The sequence below is a fragment of the Microtus pennsylvanicus genome, chromosome 10 (genome assembly GCF_037038515.1).
Source record: "Microtus pennsylvanicus isolate mMicPen1 chromosome 10, mMicPen1.hap1, whole genome shotgun sequence".
NCBI lineage: Eukaryota > Metazoa > Chordata > Mammalia > Rodentia > Cricetidae > Microtus > Microtus pennsylvanicus.
The window spans coordinates 85,177,082-85,202,308 of record NC_134588.1 but is presented as its reverse complement, the minus strand read 5'-3'; the positions used below and the strand labels follow the sequence as shown (position 1 = coordinate 85,202,308).

Genomic DNA, 25,227 nt, shown 5'->3' with positions numbered 1-25,227 from the left:
TCATACTTGTGCAGTTACCATCAGTTTTATAACCTTTTCAGTACTCAAATTTATTTTCTATGAAAGATGCTTTTTAAAAATACAGAATACATCACCAATTTGCATGTCCTCCTTGCACAGGGGCCATGCTATCTCACCCGTTTTAGTGTATGCACACTGGAAATGAGCACAGTACTCAGAGTAACTCACAAATAAGTGGCCCCTCTACTCTCTCCAGCTCGCTGTCCTAGAACATTCTTCCTGTTCTGTACTTTTCGTGTAACCAGAATTATGCTGTTAAAGTGGTCTTTTGTTTCTGGCTTACTGACTTCCAGCATGATATATGGGTTTATCTATGTTGTAGATCTTACTATGACACAATTCCATTTATTCCTTAGACTTCACTTTGTGAATTATACTGGAATATTCTATCTATGGACATTTCAGTTATTTCTACTTTTTCTGTAGATGTTTTGTTCTCTTAGGAAAGAGTTAGAATTTCTGAGTTATGTGATAGGTATTGGGGAGCCGCCGAACTGTCATCCAAAGCATCTGTCTTAGCAGTGTGGAAGTGTTCTTATCTCTCCATGTCCTTGCAAAACTTGGATTCTAATCTGCATTACCCCAGTGACTGACTGATAATGCATGTATTTTCATGTGCTGGTTTTAAATTTTAAAGACACTCCTGAATACTTTTAAAGGGATTTTTAATTTAGTATATATGTATAGGGGTGGATAGGTGTGTATAAATGAATACAGTGCCCATGGAAACCAGAAGACAGCGTCCAATTTCCTGGAGGTATAGATAGATAGGTGCTGGGAAGCAAACTTCAAAGGAAGTACTGCTCTTAACCTGCCAGACCAGTTCTTCCACCAGCTCCTAGGTTTGGAAGTTTTTAAGTTCTGCAGAGGCATCTTTGATTCTTTTCCGGGGGAGAAGCCCAGAGAGCAGAGTGACAGCCGCACCGGTGTCCCACTGGTGAGCTAGGTAGTTTATTGGGGTTACTAACGAGGATCAGGGGTAACTCCGAAGCAGCTACGTCACCGAAGAGCCCGCCCTGAAAGCTGCACAGCTGCAGACAGCTCCACAGCAGGACTTTCCAATGTAGTTCTGCTGGGCACAATCTCCTCTAGCAAGGGAGGGGGTCCCTCAAGAATCTTCAAGATTTTTCTTAGACATGTGTCCTTTTGTTTAACTCTTGGGGCTCAAGAGCACCCCCCCATTTCCTAAAGGAAACAGACATAACCACATCACTATTTTCTGCCAGTTACTTGTGATTATCTCAGCACACCAGACTAGCCAGAGTTCATATTACAGTATGGTGATAACTGGCTATCTGTGGTGCCACTCAAATGCATTCTTAAAACTGCTTTGTTAATGGTGAGGTTGAATGCTGCACCTGCTGTAGAAAACAGTACAGCAGTTGCTCAAAAAACAGAATTCCATTTTGGGGTTTACACCTAAAATAATTAAAACAAAACACAGAAAAATTTCAGGTCTTCTTCAAATAATAGAAACTTGGAGTCACAGCAGCATTCTTGAGGTTGCTCCCAACCTAAGTGTGTATGCAGATAAACAAAATTAAGCCAGTTTTATGTAGTGGAATAAGCATAAAGAAATTCTGCAATGTGTTCAACATGGTTATAAATTCAGAGTTTTATACTATTTGAATAAGCCTATCTGTTACTTTTATTTTTTATTTTGGTTTTTTTGAGATAGGGTTTTTATTTATTTATTTTTTTTGAATAGCCTGGAACTCTGTAGACCAAGCTAGCGGAGCTTGCTCCAGTCCTCTTGCCTTTGCTTCCTTTCTGCCAGAATGACAGGTGTGTAGCACAGGGCTGGTTATGAGGGCTAGTTTCTAGAATATCAAAGCAGAATAGTAGTTACCAGCTTCTTTGAAAGGGGATAATTAGCAGTTCTTTAATGGATAGTTTTATTTGGAGGATAAATTCTTACGGATGGAAGAATGGCACAACAGGTAAAGGTGATTGCCACCAAGGCTGAGGACCTGAATTCCATCCTTGGAATTCACATGGCAGAGAAAACCGACTTCTATAAGATGTGTGACATGTGGCATGACCCACCGCACTAAATAAATATGTGACTAATAAAGACAAAGTCATTAAGTATCTTTGAGAAAAAAAGTGTATTTCTACCATATGTTTTATTTAAAGTTAATCATTTGGAATTTTTATCTAGATGACTTAAATTTAGGAATTTTCAACAATGAGCTACAACACTGTGGATCATTAACAGAAAGGGGCACTAGAAACTTTTCTTCTCCAGAGATTTCTACAGAATTTAATGGACATACTAGCACTAAAAAAGACAAGCAAGAACTAAGTACTGCTAAAGGCACTAATTTAGACAAAGAAAGCAGCTGGCATAATGGCCAGTGTAGTCAGTACAGAAGAACAGAGAAACAAACAAAACATAGTATGAAGAAATGTCCTAAAAAGCCCGCTTGGAATATAAACAAGCCTCTGAAAAGGTATGTCCCTGCATCAGCAAGGTACCCCATCCATCTCCAAAAGGAGAAAGAAGAAAAAAAGTTAAGAAGGCAGATGGAGCTGCTTCACTTACTAGAGAGAAACAACCCCGAGAACCTCTCCCAAAATAGAGGCCCTTCCCCACAAGTTCTTGCGCCATCTCATCGAGAAACTGAGTCAGAGAACAGGTTGCAGCTAATCAAAAAGGTAAGGCTTTTATTTCATTACTAAGTATGTATTGATGTTTCTGAATTCAAAGTAGTTACCTAAATCCATGCATTCAGAAGGCTCTGTGATTCATCTAATAGGTTACAGAAAATTACATCAGTGGTCAAAGGAAGGCATCTATGCTTGTTATGTGAAGTAGCTGACTGTTGTATAATACCTGCACTGAGTAGCTGTATTAGAGACTGTAACACCAAAAGCCAAATAATCTTTACTCAGATGAATGCTTCTTTATTCTAATGTATACAAAACTGTCATAATACATAAATGAAATAGTATTCAGATGTAAAGAAAATTCAACCCTATCTCGAAAAAAGCAAAACAAAAAAAACAAAAGCTTATAATTTAACAAGCAAATATACGTTAGGGGACCAAAAAATAACAGGCGACTAAAGAATGAAATGTAGGCAGGATACATGAATCCTGAAAGATAAAAAGCTAATTTATCTTTTTTGACAGACAAGTGAATAAATCATGGTAGTGAGTATAAGACCTAAACAGAGCCGGGTATGTTTTTAATCCCAGCACTCTCGAGATAACTAAGGGAGTCTGAAGCCAGCTTGGTCTACATAGGAAATCCTAGAGACCCTTCTCAGGAAGAAAAAAAAATCCAAAAAACTTAGAATGACCATTCTGGAGCTTTGCTAACTTAGAAGTTCACTGTGGTGTGTAGAGTTTTGGGCTGATCAAGTGTTTGAGTGCCTTCCTTAAAGTAGCTGTATGAAGTCTTTGTGAGATAATTAGAATACTGTGATTTCATTAAAACAATAAAATCCATAGAGCTGATGTAGAAAGGAATTAATTACTGGTCCTGGGACTATACTGTATCCTATACAGTATTATTTAGATGATTTAAGCATGTCTGAGAAGTCGGTGAGAAAGCTCAGCAGAAAGATACCTGCCACAGAGCCTGATGGCCTGTGTTTCTAGGACAGAAGCAGTTCTAAGTTGTCTTCTGCATTCCATGCACACACTGACACATGCGTGCATGTACATACACAATGTTTTAAGTATCTAGGGACATGTAAAGATGTTACTCTTACTTCGTGTTTGCTTGTGTTATCCATCTTTTAGGCAGAAGAACCTCTGAAAACTTCAGATATTAAAGAATGGTATGTATATTACTTCCTTAGCTACTTAGTGCTTTTTGTGTGCAAAATAAAATATCCATTCAAAATCTGGATGACAGTTCCATGTGCAGATGAAGGCAGTAGTAGGAAAGAGGTACGGCTGGCTTTCATTGATTTTTGGTAAAGGTTTAATATATAGAGTTTTTTTTTTTAAGCTGAAGTGGACCTAAACAGGTTTGATTTTTTTTCCATGTCTATGGAATAAGCATTCAACCTGGATAAATCCGATAGGGAAACGAATTGGTTAAAAACAGTAAGAAGCAAACAAACAAACACACACACAAACAAAACGCAGTTATTAGGTGGGAGGTTTGTAGTGACCCTTTGCTATGCACAGCCCAGACCGGGTTTAGACTCGTTTCACAGTAGAGCTCAAACAGGGACTTCAGTTCAGATAGCACGGGCACAGCTTTATGGGAAATGCCCCACATGGTCTTGTTTTATGAAAAATTACAGATCTTAGGTTGATATCCATAGTATTATTCCTTAAGGTAGGCCAAACACATCTTGAATGAACTGCAATGTGATTGGATGTGTCTAAAATATGCCATTTCTAGGGACCAGAGAGATGGCTCCGCAGTTAAGAGCACTGACATGGATTCAGTTCTCAATGTCCACTTGGTGGCCCACAACCATTTATGACTCTAGTTCTAAAACATGCAATTTCTTATTAAAGTTTGGGTTTTTGTTTTAAATAGGTTCCAGTTATCAGCAATAAAGAGTAGAACTCAGCAAACTCAGACTGATTCAGTACACTCGCCATTAAAAAATAGTGACTATGAAAAAAAGAACCTGGCCTTAGGAGACGGTCAAACTCAGTTATCAGAGGAGATGTCTGAGACAACTCACTTTATTCCCTATGTTCGAACAAATGAGATCTATTATCTTGATCCGGATGCACCTTTGTCTAGGCCATCAACCCAAGAGAACCAATACCAAAAATCTCATGGTAAGTTAAGTAGCGTTACTACAAAAATTGAAGATGTGGGTAGACAGATGGTTCAATGATAGAGTGACTTGTTCTTTCAGAAGTTTGGTTCCCAGCACCCACATTAGGTGTTACAGTGCCACTTAACAACTCCAACACCAGGCTTTCAGCCTCCATAGCCAGTATGTACATACATATCCAGACAGTGCACACCTTTAATCTCAGAACTAGCACTTGGGAGGCAGAGGCAGGCAGATCTCCATGAATTCGAGGCCAGCCTGATCTTACATAGTGAGTTCCAGGACTGTCTCAAAACCAAAAAAAAAAATTATGTTGAAACATGTAGGGTTGGGAGTTCACTAAGTCTATTAAAGGTTTAAGACATTACAGCTAACTATTAGTAATTTGCTTGACGATTTTAAACCTCATCTGTCCTTTAGATTGTGACCAACAAGAGCTATTTAACTCTGACCATATCAGGGATCCACTTCTTAATCCTAAATTGGTGAAAAACAGGGATCGACAGCAAGCTATCCTTAAGGGGCTTTCAGAACTAAGACAGGTATGAACTTTTAACCAAGTATAAGTAACTATTTAGATGTTTGTTCTCTCTATATGTTTGTATCCTAAGAACAAAAGTCCCAAGACAGTTTGGATATTAAGACAGTCTTTATTTAAAAATATGTACATTTAAACATCAAAACACAATAAAGTGCTAAAACAAAGAAACAAATACACAATTATGCTTTAGTGAATTTTAACCAATATGGTCCATTCTTTGTAAGTTTAGAACAGAATAGATCTGTTCCAAGAATGAAATTATATACACGGAACTATTCACCAGACACTTCTCCATTCCTGTGATTTTTTTTTTTGTAAGTTTTTATACAATAAAATCCAGTAACATTTGAAACCTACCCGGGGGCTTATTACACTGTATTTGAGAAGAATTTGTCTCGTGTCGCTTACCCTTTATTGTTCTTCCTAAAACTAGAAAACTAACCCATTTACTTGTATCCTTTAAGTGCTACCTCTGGTTACATATAGCTTGAGCACATTACTCAACCTTGGTAACTCACACAAAGGAACAAGAGAAAGAAGTGTGATGGGCACACTTCACCATAACCCTTACACTGTTTCAGCAGAGCTAAGACTCTCACTGTGTCTTCTCATGATTTTGAAAGAAATCATCCACGTTGCTTATATAGAAAATACTCTAGCTAGGTAACAACCAAAGGAGGAGGGACCACTACAAAAATTACTAAAAAAAGATGAAACTTGAGCTATGTCCAATAACAATTCTATCCTGAGCCAATAATTTTTCCCTACCATGTATTTAAAAGTTGGCTATCACACCTTCACTAACTATCAATGTGATTGCAGGGTCTTCTCCAGAAACAAAAGGAGCTGGAAACGAATCTCATACCCTTAACTGCAAACCAAGAAGATAATTTTAGTTCTTCATTTTAAATATGCTTACTACTCAACTGCATTTTCCAAGCACCCAATGAAAAACTTCACATTATGTAAGAAAATGCTGTATTTTTTAAAGACAATAAAACAATTTATAGTTTAAAAAAAATGATCTCTGTCATACTAAGACGTAAACTTACTTTCTACTTACCATACTAGAGAGTCTAGAGACCTCTGACCTGTCAGCAGTGAGGGCGTGAGAAGTACTATTATTAACACACCGAGCTAAACTCTTACTCAAAGCATTCAAATTCATTTCAGAATCCTGTGGTTTTTCTTTTCTATAAATTTTGTTTTCATTGTATTAAAAGTGGAGATGCCCCAGTGGTCACAATATAGATTTATTAACAGTAAGCAAGTGATGTAAGTTATAGAAGGGCTTGAAATTTATCTCCATCATACAGTTTTTGTATAGATTTAGTATAGCACTAAGGTACGTAACTAGTTCTAATTAAGACCACCTCAAAGATCTGTTCCAAATTATCCAATACCATTGAAAACAGAAACTCCATCTTAAAAAGTTCATTTGACTATAGATCACACGACAGTATTTATCAAGGATCTCAAAAGACTGACAAAAATGTAAGTGAAGCTAAATTTTTACACAGCTAAACCTGAACATTGAGAAAATGCTACTTGGTATTGTAGACATAGGTTTGCTAAATTGCAATTGCACTGTTACATATAGCTTGAGGTACTGAGCCAAAATCCTATAAATATTGACAATGCTGGCTTATACCTGTAAAAACACTATACAAAAGCTTTAATCAAAATAAATAATTGACATTTCAGCAAAGTTATCATCTGACATTAAAGAAAATCATTTCTATTTACCATTCTTTTATAAACATCAAATTTTACATATAAAACAGACTTCAATTTGAAGCCCAAGTACAGGTAACAAATGTGAAACTGGAAGGTGCCAACATGAGATAATTTGATTACAGTATGTCCAAAAAAGGTATTTATTTCAATTTTCAGATGCTTCGAATGTTACAGGTCATCATGATTTAAGTATATGGGAAAGAAAAAAATTTAAGTTAGGAAACTTGAAAAACATCAATTCACTTTTCAGAAACTGAAAAAAGTCCACAGCCTTTTTTTTTTTGAGTTATTGTAATTTATCTTTGGACACATCCTTAACTTAATGAAGATTTCTCTCTATCCAAGTTTTTGTAAGCAGATAAAAAGTAATTTTCATTTTCTTGAGACTGAGTTGATGCAAGGGCATATGGTGTCCCCAGAAACGTCTGATGAGTGAGAACATTAAAGTGACTAAACTGGCGGGACATTTCTAATTGACTTTGATAAGCCTGAACGTTGCTATATGAATCTTGTTCTGCTGAATTGCTGTTCTCTCCTTCAGAGCATACTCTATCAATAGGAGCTCTCTCTTCACAATCAATATGGGAAGTCTTATCTTCTAATAAACTGTTTTGCACGTCAAGAGATGACTGCAATTCAATTTGATTATTGTTTTTTTGATCTGTTCCACTTGATCCTTTGGTCTCTCTCGCCAATATTTCTGAATGAAATCTGCTGAATACTTCTATATGTGAGATTTCGTCCCCTGAATCCAGAGACATATCCTCTTCATCCTTTTCACCGTTTTCTAAAAGAGCTACATTTAAAACACAAAAAGCCCTCCTCTATTGAAATACACAGTTTGTTTAGTTTGTAAAATTATACACTACTCACACAACATAGTGCGTCAGGATCTGCAAAGTCCACAATCCCTTAAAGCTTGGTCTTCTGCCACAAGTTCACTTAGTCACAACACTCACATTAGGTGTGAGTGTCCAGATAATCCGATGCTAAAAGCTTCTCGAAATGTGTTCACGTTTAATGTTGGGAAATCCCAACTCCCAGCTCCAAAGGGGTTAATGTCAAAACAGCATCTAAAGTTATACGGTAATTCAGTATTTCATAAGACAAATATAAAATAAAACTTCTGACATGTAGCTTCACTGAATTACTAACTGCTTATCTCTACTGAATGCTCAAGTCATCTCTGCTTTTCACAAAAAACAAAAAACAATTTAAGAACAGCTTTTAGAGTCTGGAACCAAGCAGAGGCCAGCTCACAGAGATTCAAGGTAAGATACCCTCACTACCTTGTAATTAAACTAGCACATATATCTGAAGACCTTTCGTAGCCCAATAATCCCTCTACCTGCCTTCACAAATACAAAAACTGACAGCAAAGAGAAGGCAATAAAGCTTTTAATCCCTCAGAGGGAAAAATAAACCTCTAAATATGTACCGTCCACAGAATAGACGAATGAATGCATAGCCTATACTAATAACTTGTACTGACTACAGTATAAATAAATGAGCAGATCTTATATATAGTAAACCCTACAGTGATGTTTACTATTGACTGGAGTAAATGGTTTTAATAAACATTTCACTATGGGATAAACAAAACCATTCCTCATTCTGTCTCACCTAAAGAAAATGAAAACTACTAAAAAGTTACCTGACTGTGACTCAGCGTTGTCATTGGCACCAAGCAGCGGAAGATTTTCTTCTGTGACTGAGCTGTGATATCCCACAAGACTTTTAAAGTTTTGCATAAAGTCTTCAGCAGTTGCAACTACAATTCCATTATCTGTATAACTGGAAACCATGTTGACAGTCTTCTCTAAATTAAAGAGAGAAAATGTACAGAAACTGATATATTCAAAATTATATTAACATCCACTCCAGCTGTATCAGCAAGAGCATGTTCCTACCTGTTAGAAAGACTATGTGTCGCTGCTGTATGTTCTGAGCCTGAAGCCTGATAAGGCAGTCCATTTCCGGAGCATTTCGCGTTTGCGAGTCACAATTGTGATAGGACAAAATCTCAACCAGATGTTTCTTCTGATACACATTTAGAAGAGACAGCAGACTCAGAGCTTTAGTATTCAATCTGTGAGATTAAGAAGAGTTCAGTACCTAGATATTGGCATTTAAAAATTCACTATGGAAATTTGTTTCAGTTAACTGAAAGCACTTCTCAACTGAGGAGGCTAATAAATAACCTCCACAAGCTGTTGAGCTTATTGTTTCATGTAAGAATGCTAGTTAAGAGGGAAGGAAAATGGGAACTGTGCATCTGACAAGCATGTTTTTTGAGGACAATATATATATTTTTTTTATTTTTTTTTTATTTTTTTGCCTTTTAGAGACAGGGTTTCTCTGTAGCTTTGGAGCCTGTCCTGGAACTAGCTCTTGTAGACCAGGCTGGTCTCGAACTCACAGAGATCCGCCTGCCTCTGCCTCCCAAGTGCTGGGATTAAAGGTGTGCGCCACCACCGCCCGGCTTTTTGAGGACAATCTTGTAATTCAGTTAAGCTAAAACCTGAACCATCAGTCATCCTATTTACTAAAGTATTATTAACTTTATTAATGTTAAACTTTAAGGCTATCTAAGAACAAAAATGTTGGGCACAGTGGCATACGTCTATAATTGCAGCACTTCAGGTGGTGGACAACCTAGGCTACATTGTCTCATGAACAAATAGAGTATAATTCTTCCTAACACGTAACTTTTAAGCTTTTTATAATACTTTAAGGTAAGAACTGGAGATATACCTTTGGATGTGTTATGTCTACACTATATATGAACTTGCCCTTTGCTTATTTCATAGGTTGTCAAAATGAATAAGTCTAAAAAAGCTAAGTACTAGCAAGGTGTGTGTTACAACTTTTTAAATTCCTGCAAAGAGGCTGAGGAAGGAAGATTTTTGAGTTTGAAGCCGTTCTGGATTATATAGCAAGACTCTGTCTCCAAAAGATAGAAGTATTTTAACTATGATACATAGCAAACACTGGAATTATTTTACCCTGAATTTTCGATGTCAATAGGTGTTACAGCAATCAAAAGAACTGTGATCTAGAACTAGTTTTGGTGGTATATACTTATAATTCCAGTACTCTGGAGGCAGAGGTAGAGTTTAAGGGCAGCCTGGTCTACTAAGTGAATAAATAGCAGGCTAGCTGGAGTTATATACAAGAGGTCTGTTTCAGAGAGGGTAAAAAGTAACTTACAAAAAAGTAATTGGGGACTGAAAAGAATGGCTCAGAGAGTAAGAGCACTTGCTCTGCAAACATGAGGATCTGATTCACATCCCCAGAACCCACACAGCTGGATGTGTCCACAATCCCAGCATGGGGAACAGATTGGCAGTTCATGAGAGCTCCCTGGCAAAGTATAGTTGATATGTGAGCTGAACCAAAGTTCATGGAGAGACCCTGTTAAGGTGATTAAGATGGAAAGAGGAAAACAAATGGCATCCTGCCCTGGCCTCTGCATGCACAGGTGAGTGCACTCCACATACAAAATTCTATGACTTACACTTAGGAAATTCTAGCTGATAAAAATTCTCTAACGTGCAATTAATTAATTATTTATTAAAAAGTTCCGTGAACACTAACAAGATACAGCATCTCAGCTGGGTGGTGGTGGCGCAACCTTCAATCCCAGCACTCAGAAGTGGTAGGAGGATCTCTCTGAGTTCGAGGCCAGCCTGGTCTACAAGAGCTAGTTACAGGACAACCAGAGATACACAGAGAAACCCTGTCTTGGAAAAAAACAAAAAGAATTAAAAAAGTTACAGCATCTCAAACTTACCAGACTAAGTGCCCCCCAAGGGAGTAACTCCCCCACATGCAAGAACCCACACAAACACACATTATAAACCAGTTTATAACTGAGCCTTGTCAGGCAGAGACCAACCCTTGGCAATTCGATTAGTTACCGAACTAACTTACTTGGGACAGGGTCTGATTTACACTGCAAATATAGATCAGTTTTTTTAAATGGCTTTAAATACGTCATCTATATCACAATCTTTCTCCCTAAGGCTTGGAGAACTATGTAAAACAAGGAGTAGAAATATCCTAAGAGCCAGGTGTTATGGAGTGCTGCTGAAAACTGCCTTTTGGTCTTTTAACAGGGCAGCTGCACACAAGAACACACAACAGCTGGTTGCCTGCCAAAGACTTGAACAAAAACAAACCGGCCAAAATTCCAGCATGAGTAGGGAAGATACTTATGAGGCCCATCCCTATTGACAGCTGACAGGGGTCTGGTAACAACAGAGTGTCATTTTTCTTCAATTAAAAGTGGGCCCTGATATGATATGCTTATGCTTTAATGGGCAGCCTAATGAAGTAGTATATGGGCAACAGTAATTGGATTCAGTGGTTTATAAAGGAAAAAAGAGAACATGAACTTGGGAGGACATGGTACGTAGAGAGGCCTGGGAAGAGTTGGTTAAGAAGTAGATAGAACCAAAAATACATTGTATATGTGTATGATATTATCAAAGAGTAAATTAATATATTTTAAAGGCTTGAAATATAGCTCACAACATGTGCTTCAAATCTAGCATCACAAAAAAATTAGATTTCTGATCCTTGTGATCATGCAGATCCACATGCAGATTAAGTCAATTCTAACTATCATACTATGAGAACTTAACCAAATTCTTTATGTCAACAAGAATATCACTTCTTACTCAAAAAGAATAGAATAACTCAGTATTTATACCCACTTACTGTCTGTTGACATACATGAAAACTTTCATAATCCACAAACCCAGAAAAAGGAAAAGTTTTGTGAGCACTGTTAAAAATCAACAATTATTCATAGCTGGGTGATGGTGGCGCACACTTTTAATCCCAGCACTCAGGAGGCAAGAGAGGCAGGCGGAACTGGATCTCTGTGAGTTCGAGGACAGCCTAGTCTACAAGAGATAGTTCAAGGACAGGCTCCAAAGCTATAGAGAAATCCGGTCTCAAAAACAAACAAAAAATTCATTATTTTCTGTATCTTACCTGCCCAGTTCCTTCAGTTTCTTTTGAAATTTACAGTGGATTTTCCATTGCCATTTCCCTTCTGGAGTACTAAGTTCTTCAAGGAATGTCAAAAAAATTTTAAGGCTCTCTGTTAGAGACAATGAAATTCAGATTTTAAAGTCAGGAATAAACAATGTCTGCCATGCTGAGATTTTGGAAGAAGTGCTTGTTCGTATTTACACAGGTCTATTTTTCCCCCTATGCACCACATATTCATCATCTTGCTCGAAGGGAAAGGGAACTCCTTATAGCATTAAAACTCTGAAAACACCTACAAACAAAACAAATACCCAATAACAGCACCACCACTAGAATAATCTAAGTGCCACAGCAGGCAGTGTAGACCAGATTTACATAAAAGTATATATAAAAACAGAATGGAGAAGATGATTGAGGTGGCAAAAACTCAGGAAAAGATAGAAATAAGCCTGTTAGCTGTGAATGGCACAATAACAATGCACTTTTTAATCCCTTAGTTTTAATTTTTCCTGAAAACCTAGGGCAACCACAACCCAGAAAAAACACACTGAAAATAACATACTCATTCTTACCAATTGTGACAACCTCTGGATTTAGGATTGATTCATCAGACACAATAAAGCCACCAGACACAAATAACTCATTGTATGTATGGTTTTTAACATCATCCAGGCTGTCAACACCAGCAAAACTAACACATGGGAGCTTCTTTAAAGTCACTAAGCCAGGTACCTGTTAAATACCAAAAAAAACAGAAATAGGATGGATAAATGAACTAACCAATATATATAAGTATCAAATAACCTAAGAAGAATAAAATTAAAAAAAAAATACACTATAACTCATCATTGCCTCTGGAAAGTGACAAAATTAGTATTTGAAGTACTACTTCCCAGTAGTATAAACCAACATATATGAACATAACACTAAGGGAAAGGAATTTACATTAGGCTAAAAACAAAAACTGGACAAAATGCTAATATATTTCTAAATCCATAAACAGCCAGAATTTAAAACTAGGAGCCAGGTGTGGTGATACTTGTCATCCTACCTGAGATGAGGAGGACTAATTAAGAGGCCAGACTGGCCTGCACAGTTTGAAGTAGTCTAGGCTACAAAGGATAGCAGCTCACAAACAAACAAAAGCAAAAACAAAAGCAAACAAAAAAAGGAGAACCCCTGTGGTGCTATAATAGTAATAAAAGGCTGATTTGAGGCAGGCTCCTAAGAGCAGGGAAATACCTCCACATCCAAGGTCAATGGGGACTCATGGCAAAAAAAAAAAAAAAAAAGTTTGTCTATATATGAAGAGTTAGCAGAACACCCCCTCCTCAAGTACTTAAGCATTTTCTTAATTTTATGGGAAAAAAAAGCTTTTTTTCTTTTTTTTAAAGAAAAAGTTTTGTTCTTAGAATAAGATTTAACAATAAGGTAGTAGTTTTAGAAAGTAAATTAGTAAACTGGTCTTAATAGTCTACCTTGTGAATGAAATCTGCAATGTCTTCATTTTGAATAATAATCAATAGTTTATCTAAGGTTGACCTTCTTTCCAAAAACTGATCTGGATGACATTCTGTATTGCCTAATTTGGTAAGATACTCCTGTCAAAGAAAAACAACTAAATCAACATTAACAAACTTTCTTAGCAAACATCAATTTCCAACATTTATTTAGCAAATAAAACATAAACTGATAAGCTTTACCTAGGACACTGTGAACTTTTTTGACTTTAGAAGACTGGAGAGCTCATCATATCTACTCTTACAGTTTAAAGAAAGCATACAAAAGCTGAACTGCTGTTACAACAGTAGATTAGTCCAGACCCTTGGCCCACTTACCTCCATCATGGTAAACCCAGGACCCAGCTCTTAGTGATCTGTGATGGTATTACCAGAAATACTTCCCTTCAGAATATGGCCATGACCAATGAAGTTTAATCCAAAACAACTCAAAAAGAACTCATGGGCCATCATATGAGCAGAAATGTTTACTAATGATATTACTAATTTAGCCCTTTTCTGCCAAGTTTCCATCTTCAAACACAGCAGCTTCAGTCATCAAGCATGTCTTCTGTGTTGGTAATGCAGCACCACCTTTTAGAGGGCACAGCAGGGTGCTCTTAAGAGTTCCCTTGCACTGTGCTTGCTGGCAGAACCCTGAGCCCTGAAGTGAACTGCAAGATCCTGAGATGACATTCTTCATTCCAAAGACAGAGGAGATGAATTTTTTCTACATTAACAAAGATGCTCAGATAGCATAATCAAAACTCTGCTTGTTTGACAAGTAGACTACCCAGTTGTCAAGACAACATTTTTGTCTAACTTAAATGTAGGGAAGCATTTTCCACAACGATTTTGCCTTCAACTCTGCAGTTTTTAGGAAGGTCTCAAACTACCTTTTAGTTTATTAATGAAAAGGTAACCTATCCGACAGGACTAATGGCAACTGTATTCTTTGTACATTTTCAATTTAAACTTCAACTTACTCTGGATACTACTGCTTAACTAATATAGTAACAAAACACTTTGATTCCAGAAATATTTAGAAGTTTAAGTTTTTTGTTTGCCACAGGACAGCTCACAACTGTCTGTAACTCCAGTTCCAGGGGATCTGACATCTTCATAGCAATGGACACAAATAAAAGTTAAATAAATTTGTTTTTTTTTTTAAATAATGTTCTAACCTAATTTTCTACAAGATTTGAAAGAGATGATTTCTTACTCTACGTAAATAATGATAATAACTTAAGCTATAATTCAAAGCACCATTCATAAAGAATTGTATTTCCTATCTCTTCAATACAAATGTCACATGGATGCTGAAGAACCCATTTTTAAAAAGGGATTACACTGTGTTCAACTTAAACTCTCTTGCTTAGTATTACACTAACATGCAGCTATGTCCAAAGTTCTGTGTTAGAAATGTGTTTCTAGAGTTGAGAAAAAGTTAAGCTCTATGTTCAATTACAGAGAACAAAGATGCAACCAAGTCTCTCTTCATCTTCCTACGAAAACACATAAAGTACAACAGTGATATGTATCCTTTTTCATTTCAACGCTCTTCATCTATTACTTGGGATATCACATTAAACAAGCTAACATAAGATAAACAGATTAAGCATTTGTTAATTGATACTGAGTTTCTTGAACTATTTAGTTTTCTAAGTCCCTCTGCTGCCTCTAACAAAACAGACAGAAACTCCAGTCACAATAAATAAATTACATAAATGGAGCATGCAGTTACTTTAAAACTCCAAGATCAAATACCTTAAATGGTATTCTATAGCTATGGAAGTCTTTCTGATCATTAAAAGTTGTGACATGGTCACGGTATGACAAACGAATGTGTCACTATGCAATTTCTGGACATTTGTTTCCATCTAATCAATAAAACTCCACATGAGAAGAACAGCACAACCTACAATAATAACACTTTGCATTTTTCCTTCTCATTCATTAAAAAATAATTAAGCAAGCCTTATATAAAACCTCCAAATCAAAGGCTAGCTCAGCGGGAAAAAGTACTTGCTGCCAAGTCTCTGAATGAGTAGTGATTCTCACAAGCTGCCCTAGACTTAGACCATACATGCACTTAGTACCCTCCAAAATTTATAAAAACCTGCTTTTTGTTTGGAAATCTAATCTCAGAATCAAGTAAATCTACAGTTATGACCAGAGGCTTCTTCCTACCCCATGATTGTGGGGGGTCAAACACTTGTTAACTGAGCTGTAGCCCCAGAACCTTATACACATACAAACAATCTTAAAAATTCAACAGAAAAGATTCTGACATCTACAATGCTGGGATCATAGGTTCCCAATGCACTATTCCATTCAATTCTTAATTACTAAATTCAGAAAATAAAATATGGCCACCTTTAAGATTCAATTTTAGAGAGTTCAGACCACTGAGTTTATATAGCACTATAATTACCTTCTCAATATTTACCTTTATTTCTTTGCAAAGCACACTCTCCTCTTCTTCATGAATGTAAAATTTTACAGTATTTTTCTGGACATCTTTCATTATTTTAACCAAACTATTAAATACTTCAGGTTCTAACTGGCTTATAAAATTTGAAAGAGCAGGCTGTGCAGAAATGTTTATATCGCCAGTTGATTTTGTGATTTCTTTTTCTACTGGTTCCAGGGCAGTATCACCAGGTACAGTGTGATCAGAAGTCAAAATTAACTCCTTGCAGGGGTGTAACCGATTCATTTCTACTTCAATTGACGAAGAATACTGTTCATTAGAACTGATATCTTTTAAAGGCTCAGGACACAATGGCTGAAAAAGGTCTTTACTGTTGAAGTCACTTGAAGAAATTGATACAATATGCGTTCCCAGAGAATTCAATGCTGTTGTATGAGAATGATTAGGGCTTACTGGTGGCAAATTCCCACCCTTAGCTGATGCTTTAATAATAATAGTATTTAGTTTTTCATGCAAACCATCTACAAATTCCTGTACACCAGCTTTTGAAGTCTTAGAATATATGAACTCAGAAAGACGATTCATCTTCTCTTGTGCTGAAAAGATAGGTGTGGAAATTGTACTAACATATGAAACATTCTTTTGCTTCAAAATCTCTTCAATCTTTCTAGAAAAGAGATGGAACTCTCCTAACACTGTGTTCTCTGTGGTCTCACTCACTGCAGGAGGCTCTGCTGCTGGCACACACTGCTCTTCCACTGTCATCACCTGACCTGACACCAGGTCCTCCTCAGTGGTGCCCTTTACAGTGTCTGTAAACGGAGAGGGTGGAAACTGGTAATCAGCACTTCTTTCTCTACTTATTACCCGAGGGTCGTGAGGAAAAGCCTCCAGTGGTGGCAGACACACCAGTGGTTCTCCTGGCGATTTTAGTCCTATACAAGAAGAGTTTATTATTAAAAGCGCAATCCAAATGGGTAACATTAAAAAAACAAAAAACTCATTTTTAAGAACAATCAGCTCAGGTACACATTTAAAAATATACATTGCAAAGTAAATTCAAAACATCAAAAAACTGTGAACCCTATCTGCTCTACTTATAGGCTAGGCTTTGGATTTCAGTAAGCAGAGCAGCAACGCTGAACAGTTTCTTTCTTCACAAGTTCAAAAAGTGTCTCTCTGGAAAAAGATTTTTAAGAAATTGCCTTTTTGGCATAAACACGTTAAGTCGCTTTCGTGCCATTCTGTACATCTGATGCTAACAGATGACCAATAATAATCATACCACATTAGTTGAAGAATGGAATATAAGACAACTAGAAAGCTCAACAGAAATAGCATTTAAGATCTTAAAAAGTTGCATCATTTTTAGGCTGGCTTTCACATATAGGTTAATGGATTGCCTACAGCATAACAGATTTATTTTGTCAGGGGAAAAAAAACTTAAAAAAAACAGAAGAATTGAATTACTTCATAGCTATAAAAGTAGTACCTTTTAGAATGTTCTCCTACTATTTTCATTTAATTTGTAAATAATTCCAAGAAGAAATAAGCAATTTTTTTTATTTCTTTATTCCTGTAATCCAAAACTATGAATTTTGGATTACAAAATCTTTGTGCAATCCAGTGCTAACAGGACTACAACCTTTGGCTTGTAAGAACTGGCTCAATCTATTAGTTTATACTGTTGTTTTCCTCACAAATCTTAAATTCAAACATGATTAAATTTTTAAAACTACTTTTCAAAGAAGTATATTTTAAAATATGATGAAAATATATAGAACTTTAATTTACAATAATATATTTTAGAGATAAAGTCAAAATCTTTGTCAAAAAAGCTATCACACAATTTTAAGACCTGGAAAAATTAGAATTTTTCCTTAAGTCTTTATCAACACCATTCCCTAACACATCACCATTGTAGTATACAAAATGGTGACTCTAAATCAGAAAACCCTGAATTTTCAAACCTCTAATGCTACAATGAATTTACAAGTTTATGCTCAGATGTAGCTGCATTCTTCTTACACAAAATTCCGTTTTTATTTTCCCCAAACTCACAGTTTTCAATGTCATGACCACTACATTCAATTACTGTAAAGACACTAATATAGTAAGAAAAACAGGCATAAAGGTCAAAACAAAACAAAAAGCAAAACACCCAATTAATTTGTCAACAATTAAAACTATATGAAATTAGTATTATAAAGTTCAAGTCCTATCTGTAAGACTCAGGAATACTGGATGTTCTATATTTAAATTTACACCATTAAAAAGTATTTAAAATAATATAAAATATATAGAAGGGCATATAAGAAATTGGTAATATTAACCTATTGAGAGCAAAGTAAACACACTTAATACTTTCCCATTCTTTTTTGCTTTTATGAGACAGGCTCATGGTGGCCTGGAACTCATAAATCTTCCTGCCTCAGCCTCCTGAGTACTAGAAAAATTGAGAGCAATTATTTTTATTAAAATAATAAGTTTTTAAAATATAGGTCATCTTTAATACATTTATTTTCTGACAATATAGGTGTCTTTTAACAGATGTTTGAAATAAGAGCCAAGTTTGAGCCACCGCACCACTAGAGTAAAAAAAAAAAAAAATCAGAACATGGATTTTCAACAACTTTATAGGATAGCCGGGGCTAAACAGAAAAACCTCCATCTCAAAAAAAAAAATTTTTTTTTTTTTTTAAGAGACTGTCAGTGGGTAAAAGCACTTGCTATGCAACATTAGGACCAGAGTTCAAATCTCTAGAACATATGTAAAAAGTCATGCATGGATGCACATGCCTGTAACATTATAGGGTGGAGAAAGGTGGACCTCAGGAGCCTGATAGCAAAACAGCCTAACTTTGGGACTAGGGAATGGCTCAGAGGTTAAGGACACTGCCTGTGCCTCCAGAGGACCTGGGTTCAATCCCCAGCACCCATGTGCAGTTTACAACTGTCTATAACCCAGTTTCAGGGGATCTGATACCCTCACACCAATTCACATAAAATAAAGTTTAGAATAATAATAATAATAATAATAATAATAATAATAATAATAATAAAAACAGCCTAACTTTTTGAAAAGGCAGGCTTAGGCTTCTGTTTCGATGAAGACCAACCCTCAAAGCAGTAAGGCAAACAAACCCACAATAGAGGAAAAAAAATCAATGTTCTCCTCTGACCTCCTTATTCACACACTTGAATGTACTCCTATTCCCTATATATACACCCACACACGACACTTAAAAGCCAAATAAACTTCTTCCAAAAATTGCAAATAAACATAATCTAATTTTATTTTACAAATTACTCCATATGATTTTAAGATCAAAACTTTAAAAACACATCTTTATCAATAGAGGATTTAATAGACAGATGTCATTACCTATAATACGTGTTTATTTTACTGATTGTTGACACAAAGTACCAGTCATTTGACTTTTAACATGTGAAGAAAATGAATTATTTCTCAGATGGTAATGTCATTTAGATCTAACTTTCAATTATAAAATATGAATACAGTATCTGAAGGAAGAGAATGAAGATTATGAAGTTCAAACAAGTTAACTATTTTTCCTAGGAAGATTTACTTGCAGTACCCGACATAGATGAAACCTTGACATAAAGTTGAAATCAAAGTGCCAAACAGGCAAGAGTGGGTTCAATTTATGGAGAAAAAAACTAAACATATTGTAAAGAAAGTGAGATTAGTGGCCACCTACTGTGAATGGAGAGAATGGAGACGAAAAGCTAGGGTGCCAGAACTGTTCTACATCTTGACTTAGGTAGTAGTCACAAAGTTATATTTATGTGGATATTACTGAGCTGTACACTACAACTTGCATACTTTCTTACATCATGTATTTTTAAAAATAAATCATCTTTCCTAGGAGATAAACATCTTCCTGAGAAGGGTTAATAATTTACTAAGAAAGCCAGTTAGCTTTCCTTCTAAATTAAGAAACCTTCAGATTTCCCCATGAATATTTTCCTCTAAATTAAAATAACAAAAAGACACACAAGATTTTTAAGAGTAAGGTGTTACGGGAGTTCCTTCCGCTTCTTCAGCCAATAGTCGCTGAGAGACCATGCCCCAGTAGTAAGGTATTAAAACAATTGGAAACATTAAAAAGGTCACTATCAGGCTCAGGCAAGAAAATAATGCCAACAATGTTGTGCAAAGAAACTGGGTCTGACTGAGCTCAGTCAGACAAAGAAGACCCTTCTGTGTATCTACTGCAATTAGATAATCAGTAGGACTTTTGTTTCTGGAAACAGTTTTCAATCCCTTAAACTATCTGAGAAGTTAATTTTATATTCAAAAAGTTTGGCCACAAAAAGAAGAAAAATTATGATCAGAGTATGAAAAAAAAATGGCCGGGAGGTGGTGGCACACACCTTTAATCCCAGCACTTGGGAAGCAGAGGCAGGTGGATCTCTGTAAATCTGAGGTCAGCCTGGACTAAAGAATTAGTTCCAGGACATGCTCTAAAACTACAAAGATAGTTTGTTTTAAAAAATGGAAAAACAGAAAGAAGGAAAGAAAGAAAAAAAAAGTGGTTATCTTGTTGCATTTTAAAAATAAAGATTGGTTCTTATAGAATACCCGAAGAAATGCGCTAAAAAACATTTTCATATTCCTTTATCACCTGATCGGAACACATCACATTTGTTAACAAGAGTATCTGATACAATTAAATTTTAAAATGATAATTAAACAAAGAGATATTGTCTAAACTTCTCTCTATGGAGCACAAAGTAAATCCATTCCCTACTGATGAAGAACCAGAATCCAAGTAGCAATTCTGAGGAGGGCACATTGGGCAGAAAAGCAAAGTGAGCCTTCTCACCTGGTGTTTGTTTCTCACCATGTTTCCCATGCTGGTCTTCTGGGCTTCTTGCATTCCCTCCTGAGGAAAGCAGCCATTAGATTTGCAGACTCTCTTCAGATACCAGTGACACCTATTAGGTACCTTTTAGACAACCACAAATGCTAACAAAGGAATAGTCCTTTCTTTTGCCTAAATATTCTTAGAAGGTCATCTGGAAATGGGAAGCTACCTGAATGGTAGTACCTATATTATTTCTTTAAAGCAGTACCTATATTATTTCTTTAAATGACTCAACAGCAATTATAAAGGTTTTTAAATGAAGAAAGGCTGGGATAACCATCACTTACAAACTACTTTTCTATTTTATTTCAAAGTTTCACTGTGTCTCCATTTCATAAAAGTTATCAGTTCTCTCTCCATCATCAGGTCTAGGGCCTCCTGTCTCCTCCAGTAAGGTAGGAAGCATAGAACAGTGCAGAAACCAATGGACACTCAATTTTAGAAATTCTTCTCAGAATCCCTACAGGTCTCATAGATTATAAGTCACAAGCCAGTCTACTTTTCAGCAAAAGTCATTCTTTCTTCAATTTCTTTCCAAAGTCTAAATAAAGGTATAGGAATGGAAAAGATGTGCCCAGAAAACAATTCCAAACATACTTAGATAACAAAGACGAATAAAAACTTGAATATTAAGAGCATGCAGTGTGTTCATGGACAAGAAAGAATATTACAAATGACAATCTTTCAACAACCATCAAATGCCAGTGGTTCAATAATTTTCCATGAGCTATTTGCATTGGTCATTTCAGGCTGTGCTCTAGAACAAACCATTAGGAAATCAAATTTCCTTCATACAGATGAGGCTCAACATGACTATTTGCTATATGACAGACAGCTTTGCAGTGAAGTTTAGATTAGTGAGTTAAAAATTACTGGCTACCCAAAGAGCATCATTTCACTCCAACACCTATTTCCAAGTTCAGTTTCTATCAAGTTTTCAATTCATAATATGAATGTTAAAACTCCACAAAAAGTAACTATGCCCTAAATCCCTATATTAATAAGCCCTTTTGAAGATATTTGCTGATGTCAATCAAGAATTGTAATAGTAGCCGAGTGGTGGCAGCACACACCTTTAATCCCAGCACTCAGGAGGCAGAAGCAGGTGGATATCTCTGAGTTCTAGGCCAGCCTGGGCTACAAACCAAGTTCCACGACAGGCTCTAAAGCTATACAGAGGAAAAACTGTCTTGAAAAAAAAAAAAAAAATAAGTAAATAAATAAATAAATGTAATAGTGATAAATAATATATTGCTGAAAATAAAGACTCGTGGCAAAGCCACATAAGATTATTACCTTGTGAACCAAGACGGGAATCTAAAAGAGATGAAACTCTCCAGGAACCTGGTCCCTAAGTAAAAAGAAGCAAACCTATGACCAAGTATACTAATCCTTACCTGTAATTGGAATCAATTTCCAATGTATTTCTGTCTCTTCTTCATCATGTGACTTAGAATGTTGTCTAAGGAATCCATGCTCAATGGAAACAGTGGGACACAGACTGCACTCTTCAAAATTACTGACATTAATTAAATTAGGATCCTAAAAAAAGAGTACATACATTTAATAGCTTTCCTTTTAATGTCAAGACTATACTACTTCCTCACCACAAATGCACAACTTCAGTCCGAGCATTACAAATAAATAAAACCAACATTATAAAGTTGTAATACTCTAGATTTAAATTTAAAATACACTTTGCCAAGGCCAGGAATGGCAGTGCTTGCTTATAATTAGGTTTGGAAGGCAGAGGCAGGAAGATCAAAAGGTCTATACCTTTTGAGGTCGACCAGATTACAGGCCAGCCACAGGTTCAGAGTAAAACCCTGTCATAAACAAACATACCTCCCCCCAATAAATAAATGAAATAAACAATATATAGTGTCCTTAAAGGTTATCTGGGGCCTGGCAAGATGGCTCAGTGGGGAAAGGCACTTGCCATCAGCCCTGATGACCTGAAGTAGCTCTCTTCAGGAGCCACGCGATGGAAACTTTCAAAAGTTATCCTCTGACCTTCACATGTACTCAAGAGGTAAACAAACAAAAAATTATAAGACGATATGAAGAACATTCAGCAATAAAGAATATCAACTGCTCTTACAGAGAACCAGGGTTCAATTCCTGAAACCCCACACAGCAGCTCACAACCATCTTAACTCCACTCCTTTCAAGAGATCTGACACCACTACTGCACCAAAGATGTATGTGGTGCATTTACAAACACGCAGGCAAAACAACCACATGAAATAAAATGCATTTTTAAAAACACATAATACATTACCACACACACAAAACCGGTATTGATTTAAAGAAGTGACTGGTAAACTTTTGTTTTAAATTTTATAGGCCATAAAAAAAATTTATAGGCCATAATTCAACTCTGTTATTGTAATTTAATGATACCAACAGGTAATATTTAAATGAATAGAAATAGAATTTAAGTTACAAAAACAGGAAGAAGCCCATACTCTTGTTAAATGTATTCAAAAACATTAACAACACAGGTTAATATCTCAGTGCCTACTACACAAGCCTCCCTACCCCCATCTTTTCCCTGAAATAAGTATCTCAAAACTACATAAAGTCTGAGGCATGCATACAACTTTTATTCAAAGGCAGAATAAGTAAGCTATAAACCCTTAAAACTATTGTACCGTCTTGGTATTACCCTCAAGGATTAGGTCTCTTTTAGGAAAGTATGGACTAATGCAGAAGTCACCCTCTACTAAGGACAAACCATACATAAACAAACCGGATTCCACAGTAAGCAAATCTGAGAATCACTCAGAGATAATCTCAAACTCCACTCATATGTATTTGCTCCCCATGTTACTAAGTTCAGCTGCTTCTGCCTCATTTTGATTCTGTTACAGCAGAGAACAGCCACTGTTTAAAGGACTCATGAAACAAGATGAAATTAACTCCTAGTATGCCAAGTTTTACCATACTGACAAACTTTACATTATTTATAAAGCACACAAGCATATAGAAAACAATTATTTCAGTATTTATCTTTTTTCAACAATAAAAGCTTAGAATCACCTTTCAGGACAAACACTATTACTCAGAAGTATGTCTTATTTCTTTCTGAAAGGAAGGTCACTCCCTCAAGTGCACCCTACACTCTTTCTTCAGCATACAGAAAAGCAAACAGATAACCAGAAAGTCATGTTTCTGTCTGTCAAATGTAGCTTATGGTCAATGCCTACCTCACTGGTAGAAGCAAGAGTAGGGTACTTTACAGACGCTGCATCAACTTCTAGCAGTGGGCTCTGAGCACCCTTAAAATGAACATTTTCAACTTTTGTACAAGCAGGCTGCTCACAGTCTTTCTTATCTAAAGGAGGATTCAGCTCATAGTCACACTTTTGTCTTAGCTCTTCACAGGCACCGCTGCTACTCAGTCCTAAGGCCTTATTGACTGTATCTGTCAGGAATGCATCTGAGTGCCTTGCATCTGAGTGTCGTTCATTTGCTAATGCTTCTGATAACCAATTATAAAGCTTATTGGTATCTCCAATGTTACATGCCTCTTCCTGTTGCAGTCTCAAGTTAGGATCGTGTCCAAGTAAGCCAATGGACTGTGGAGACTCTAAGAAAAAGAAAGAAAAGCCATCTCTTGTATTTTAAAAGCCAGTATACTCATTTATGACAGAATGAAAAAACTTAAACTTTTAAAACCCTTTCAACTTAAACTTTTAAAAATAAAATATAACTTAAAAATCATTTAAGGCATTTATGGGTAGGAACTAAAATATTTTAGGCTTAGATTTTACAAGTATGTGTGTACTTTACAATAACTGTTTCTGAAAAATTGAAGAGCACATAAAAGAACAGTAGCATGGCCAGATCCTTGTTTGCCTGAAAACAGTCTTCAAAAGCCAAATACGGAAGAAGAAACTAATCTTAACAAACCAATAGAGAGGCTACTGAAATGAATTGAGTAATTTAAAAACCAAGAAGGACATAAGAGATATGAGACATAGAAACTGAAAGTAAAGAGATGCCAAAGTCAAGTAAAGAAAATTCTACAAAGTTATACCAGACAACAGCACCATCAAATACAACTTTTTGCAATGACTGCAATATTCCTATCAGTATGGTCCAAACAGCTGTACGGCTGGTGAAATATTGTTTTATTTCATTTTAATTACATGTAATGACTACCACAATGAATAACTCAAGAATAAAAGGGTTCCAGATGTGGTGGCACATGCCTATCCCACATACCTGGGAAGCCAAGATACATGGGTTAGCCTGGTCTACACAATAAGCCAAAAGCCAATCTGGGCAACTTAGTGAAATCTTGTTTCAAAAATAAAGAGAGCAGGGGATGCAATTAAGTGGG

At 36.1% G+C, this 25,227-nt stretch overlaps 2 protein-coding genes and 1 pseudogene across 15 annotated transcripts in view; 1 reads left to right on the top strand and 2 right to left on the bottom strand.

Moving 5' to 3' along the window:
- The window catches only part of Ccdc66 (coiled-coil domain containing 66), a 39,597-nt gene extending 28,236 nt beyond the window's left edge, over positions 1-11,361 (top strand). For 7 of the 9 annotated variants that reach the window (XM_075988871.1, XM_075988872.1, XM_075988870.1 and 4 more), the window contains 5 exons: positions 2,183-2,679; positions 3,772-3,809; positions 4,526-4,776; positions 5,196-5,317; positions 6,139-6,276. In XM_075988871.1, the coding sequence (XP_075844986.1) occupies positions 2,183-2,679; positions 3,772-3,809; positions 4,526-4,776; positions 5,196-5,317; positions 6,139-6,225 (995 nt within the window). In that variant the 3' untranslated portion in view covers positions 6,226-6,276. Of the gene's footprint in view, positions 1-2,182; positions 2,680-3,771; positions 3,810-4,525; positions 4,777-5,195; positions 5,318-6,138; positions 6,277-11,171 lie in introns of those variants that run through there. The other 2 variants (XM_075988866.1, XM_075988868.1) reach the window with 2 other exon arrangements.
- Positions 76-168, bottom strand: LOC142859288 (U6 spliceosomal RNA; annotated as a pseudogene).
- The window catches only part of Tasor (transcription activation suppressor), a 54,152-nt gene continuing 34,330 nt past the window's right edge, over positions 5,406-25,227 (bottom strand). For 3 of the 6 annotated variants that reach the window (XM_075988858.1, XM_075988864.1, XM_075988860.1), the window contains 10 exons: positions 24,089-24,471; positions 22,277-22,421; positions 20,838-20,897; positions 16,003-16,922; positions 13,533-13,655; positions 12,627-12,786; positions 12,055-12,163; positions 8,964-9,142; positions 8,708-8,872; positions 5,406-7,849 (listed from right to left, as the gene is read on the bottom strand). In XM_075988858.1, the coding sequence (XP_075844973.1) occupies positions 7,368-7,849; positions 8,708-8,872; positions 8,964-9,142; positions 12,055-12,163; positions 12,627-12,786; positions 13,533-13,655; positions 16,003-16,922; positions 20,838-20,897; positions 22,277-22,421; positions 24,089-24,471 (2,726 nt within the window). In that variant the 3' untranslated portion in view covers positions 5,406-7,367. Of the gene's footprint in view, positions 8,127-8,707; positions 8,873-8,963; positions 9,143-12,054; positions 12,164-12,626; positions 12,787-13,532; positions 13,656-16,002; positions 16,923-20,837; positions 20,898-22,276; positions 22,422-24,088; positions 24,472-25,227 lie in introns of all 6 variants that reach the window. The other 3 variants (XM_075988861.1, XM_075988862.1, XM_075988859.1) reach the window with 3 other exon arrangements.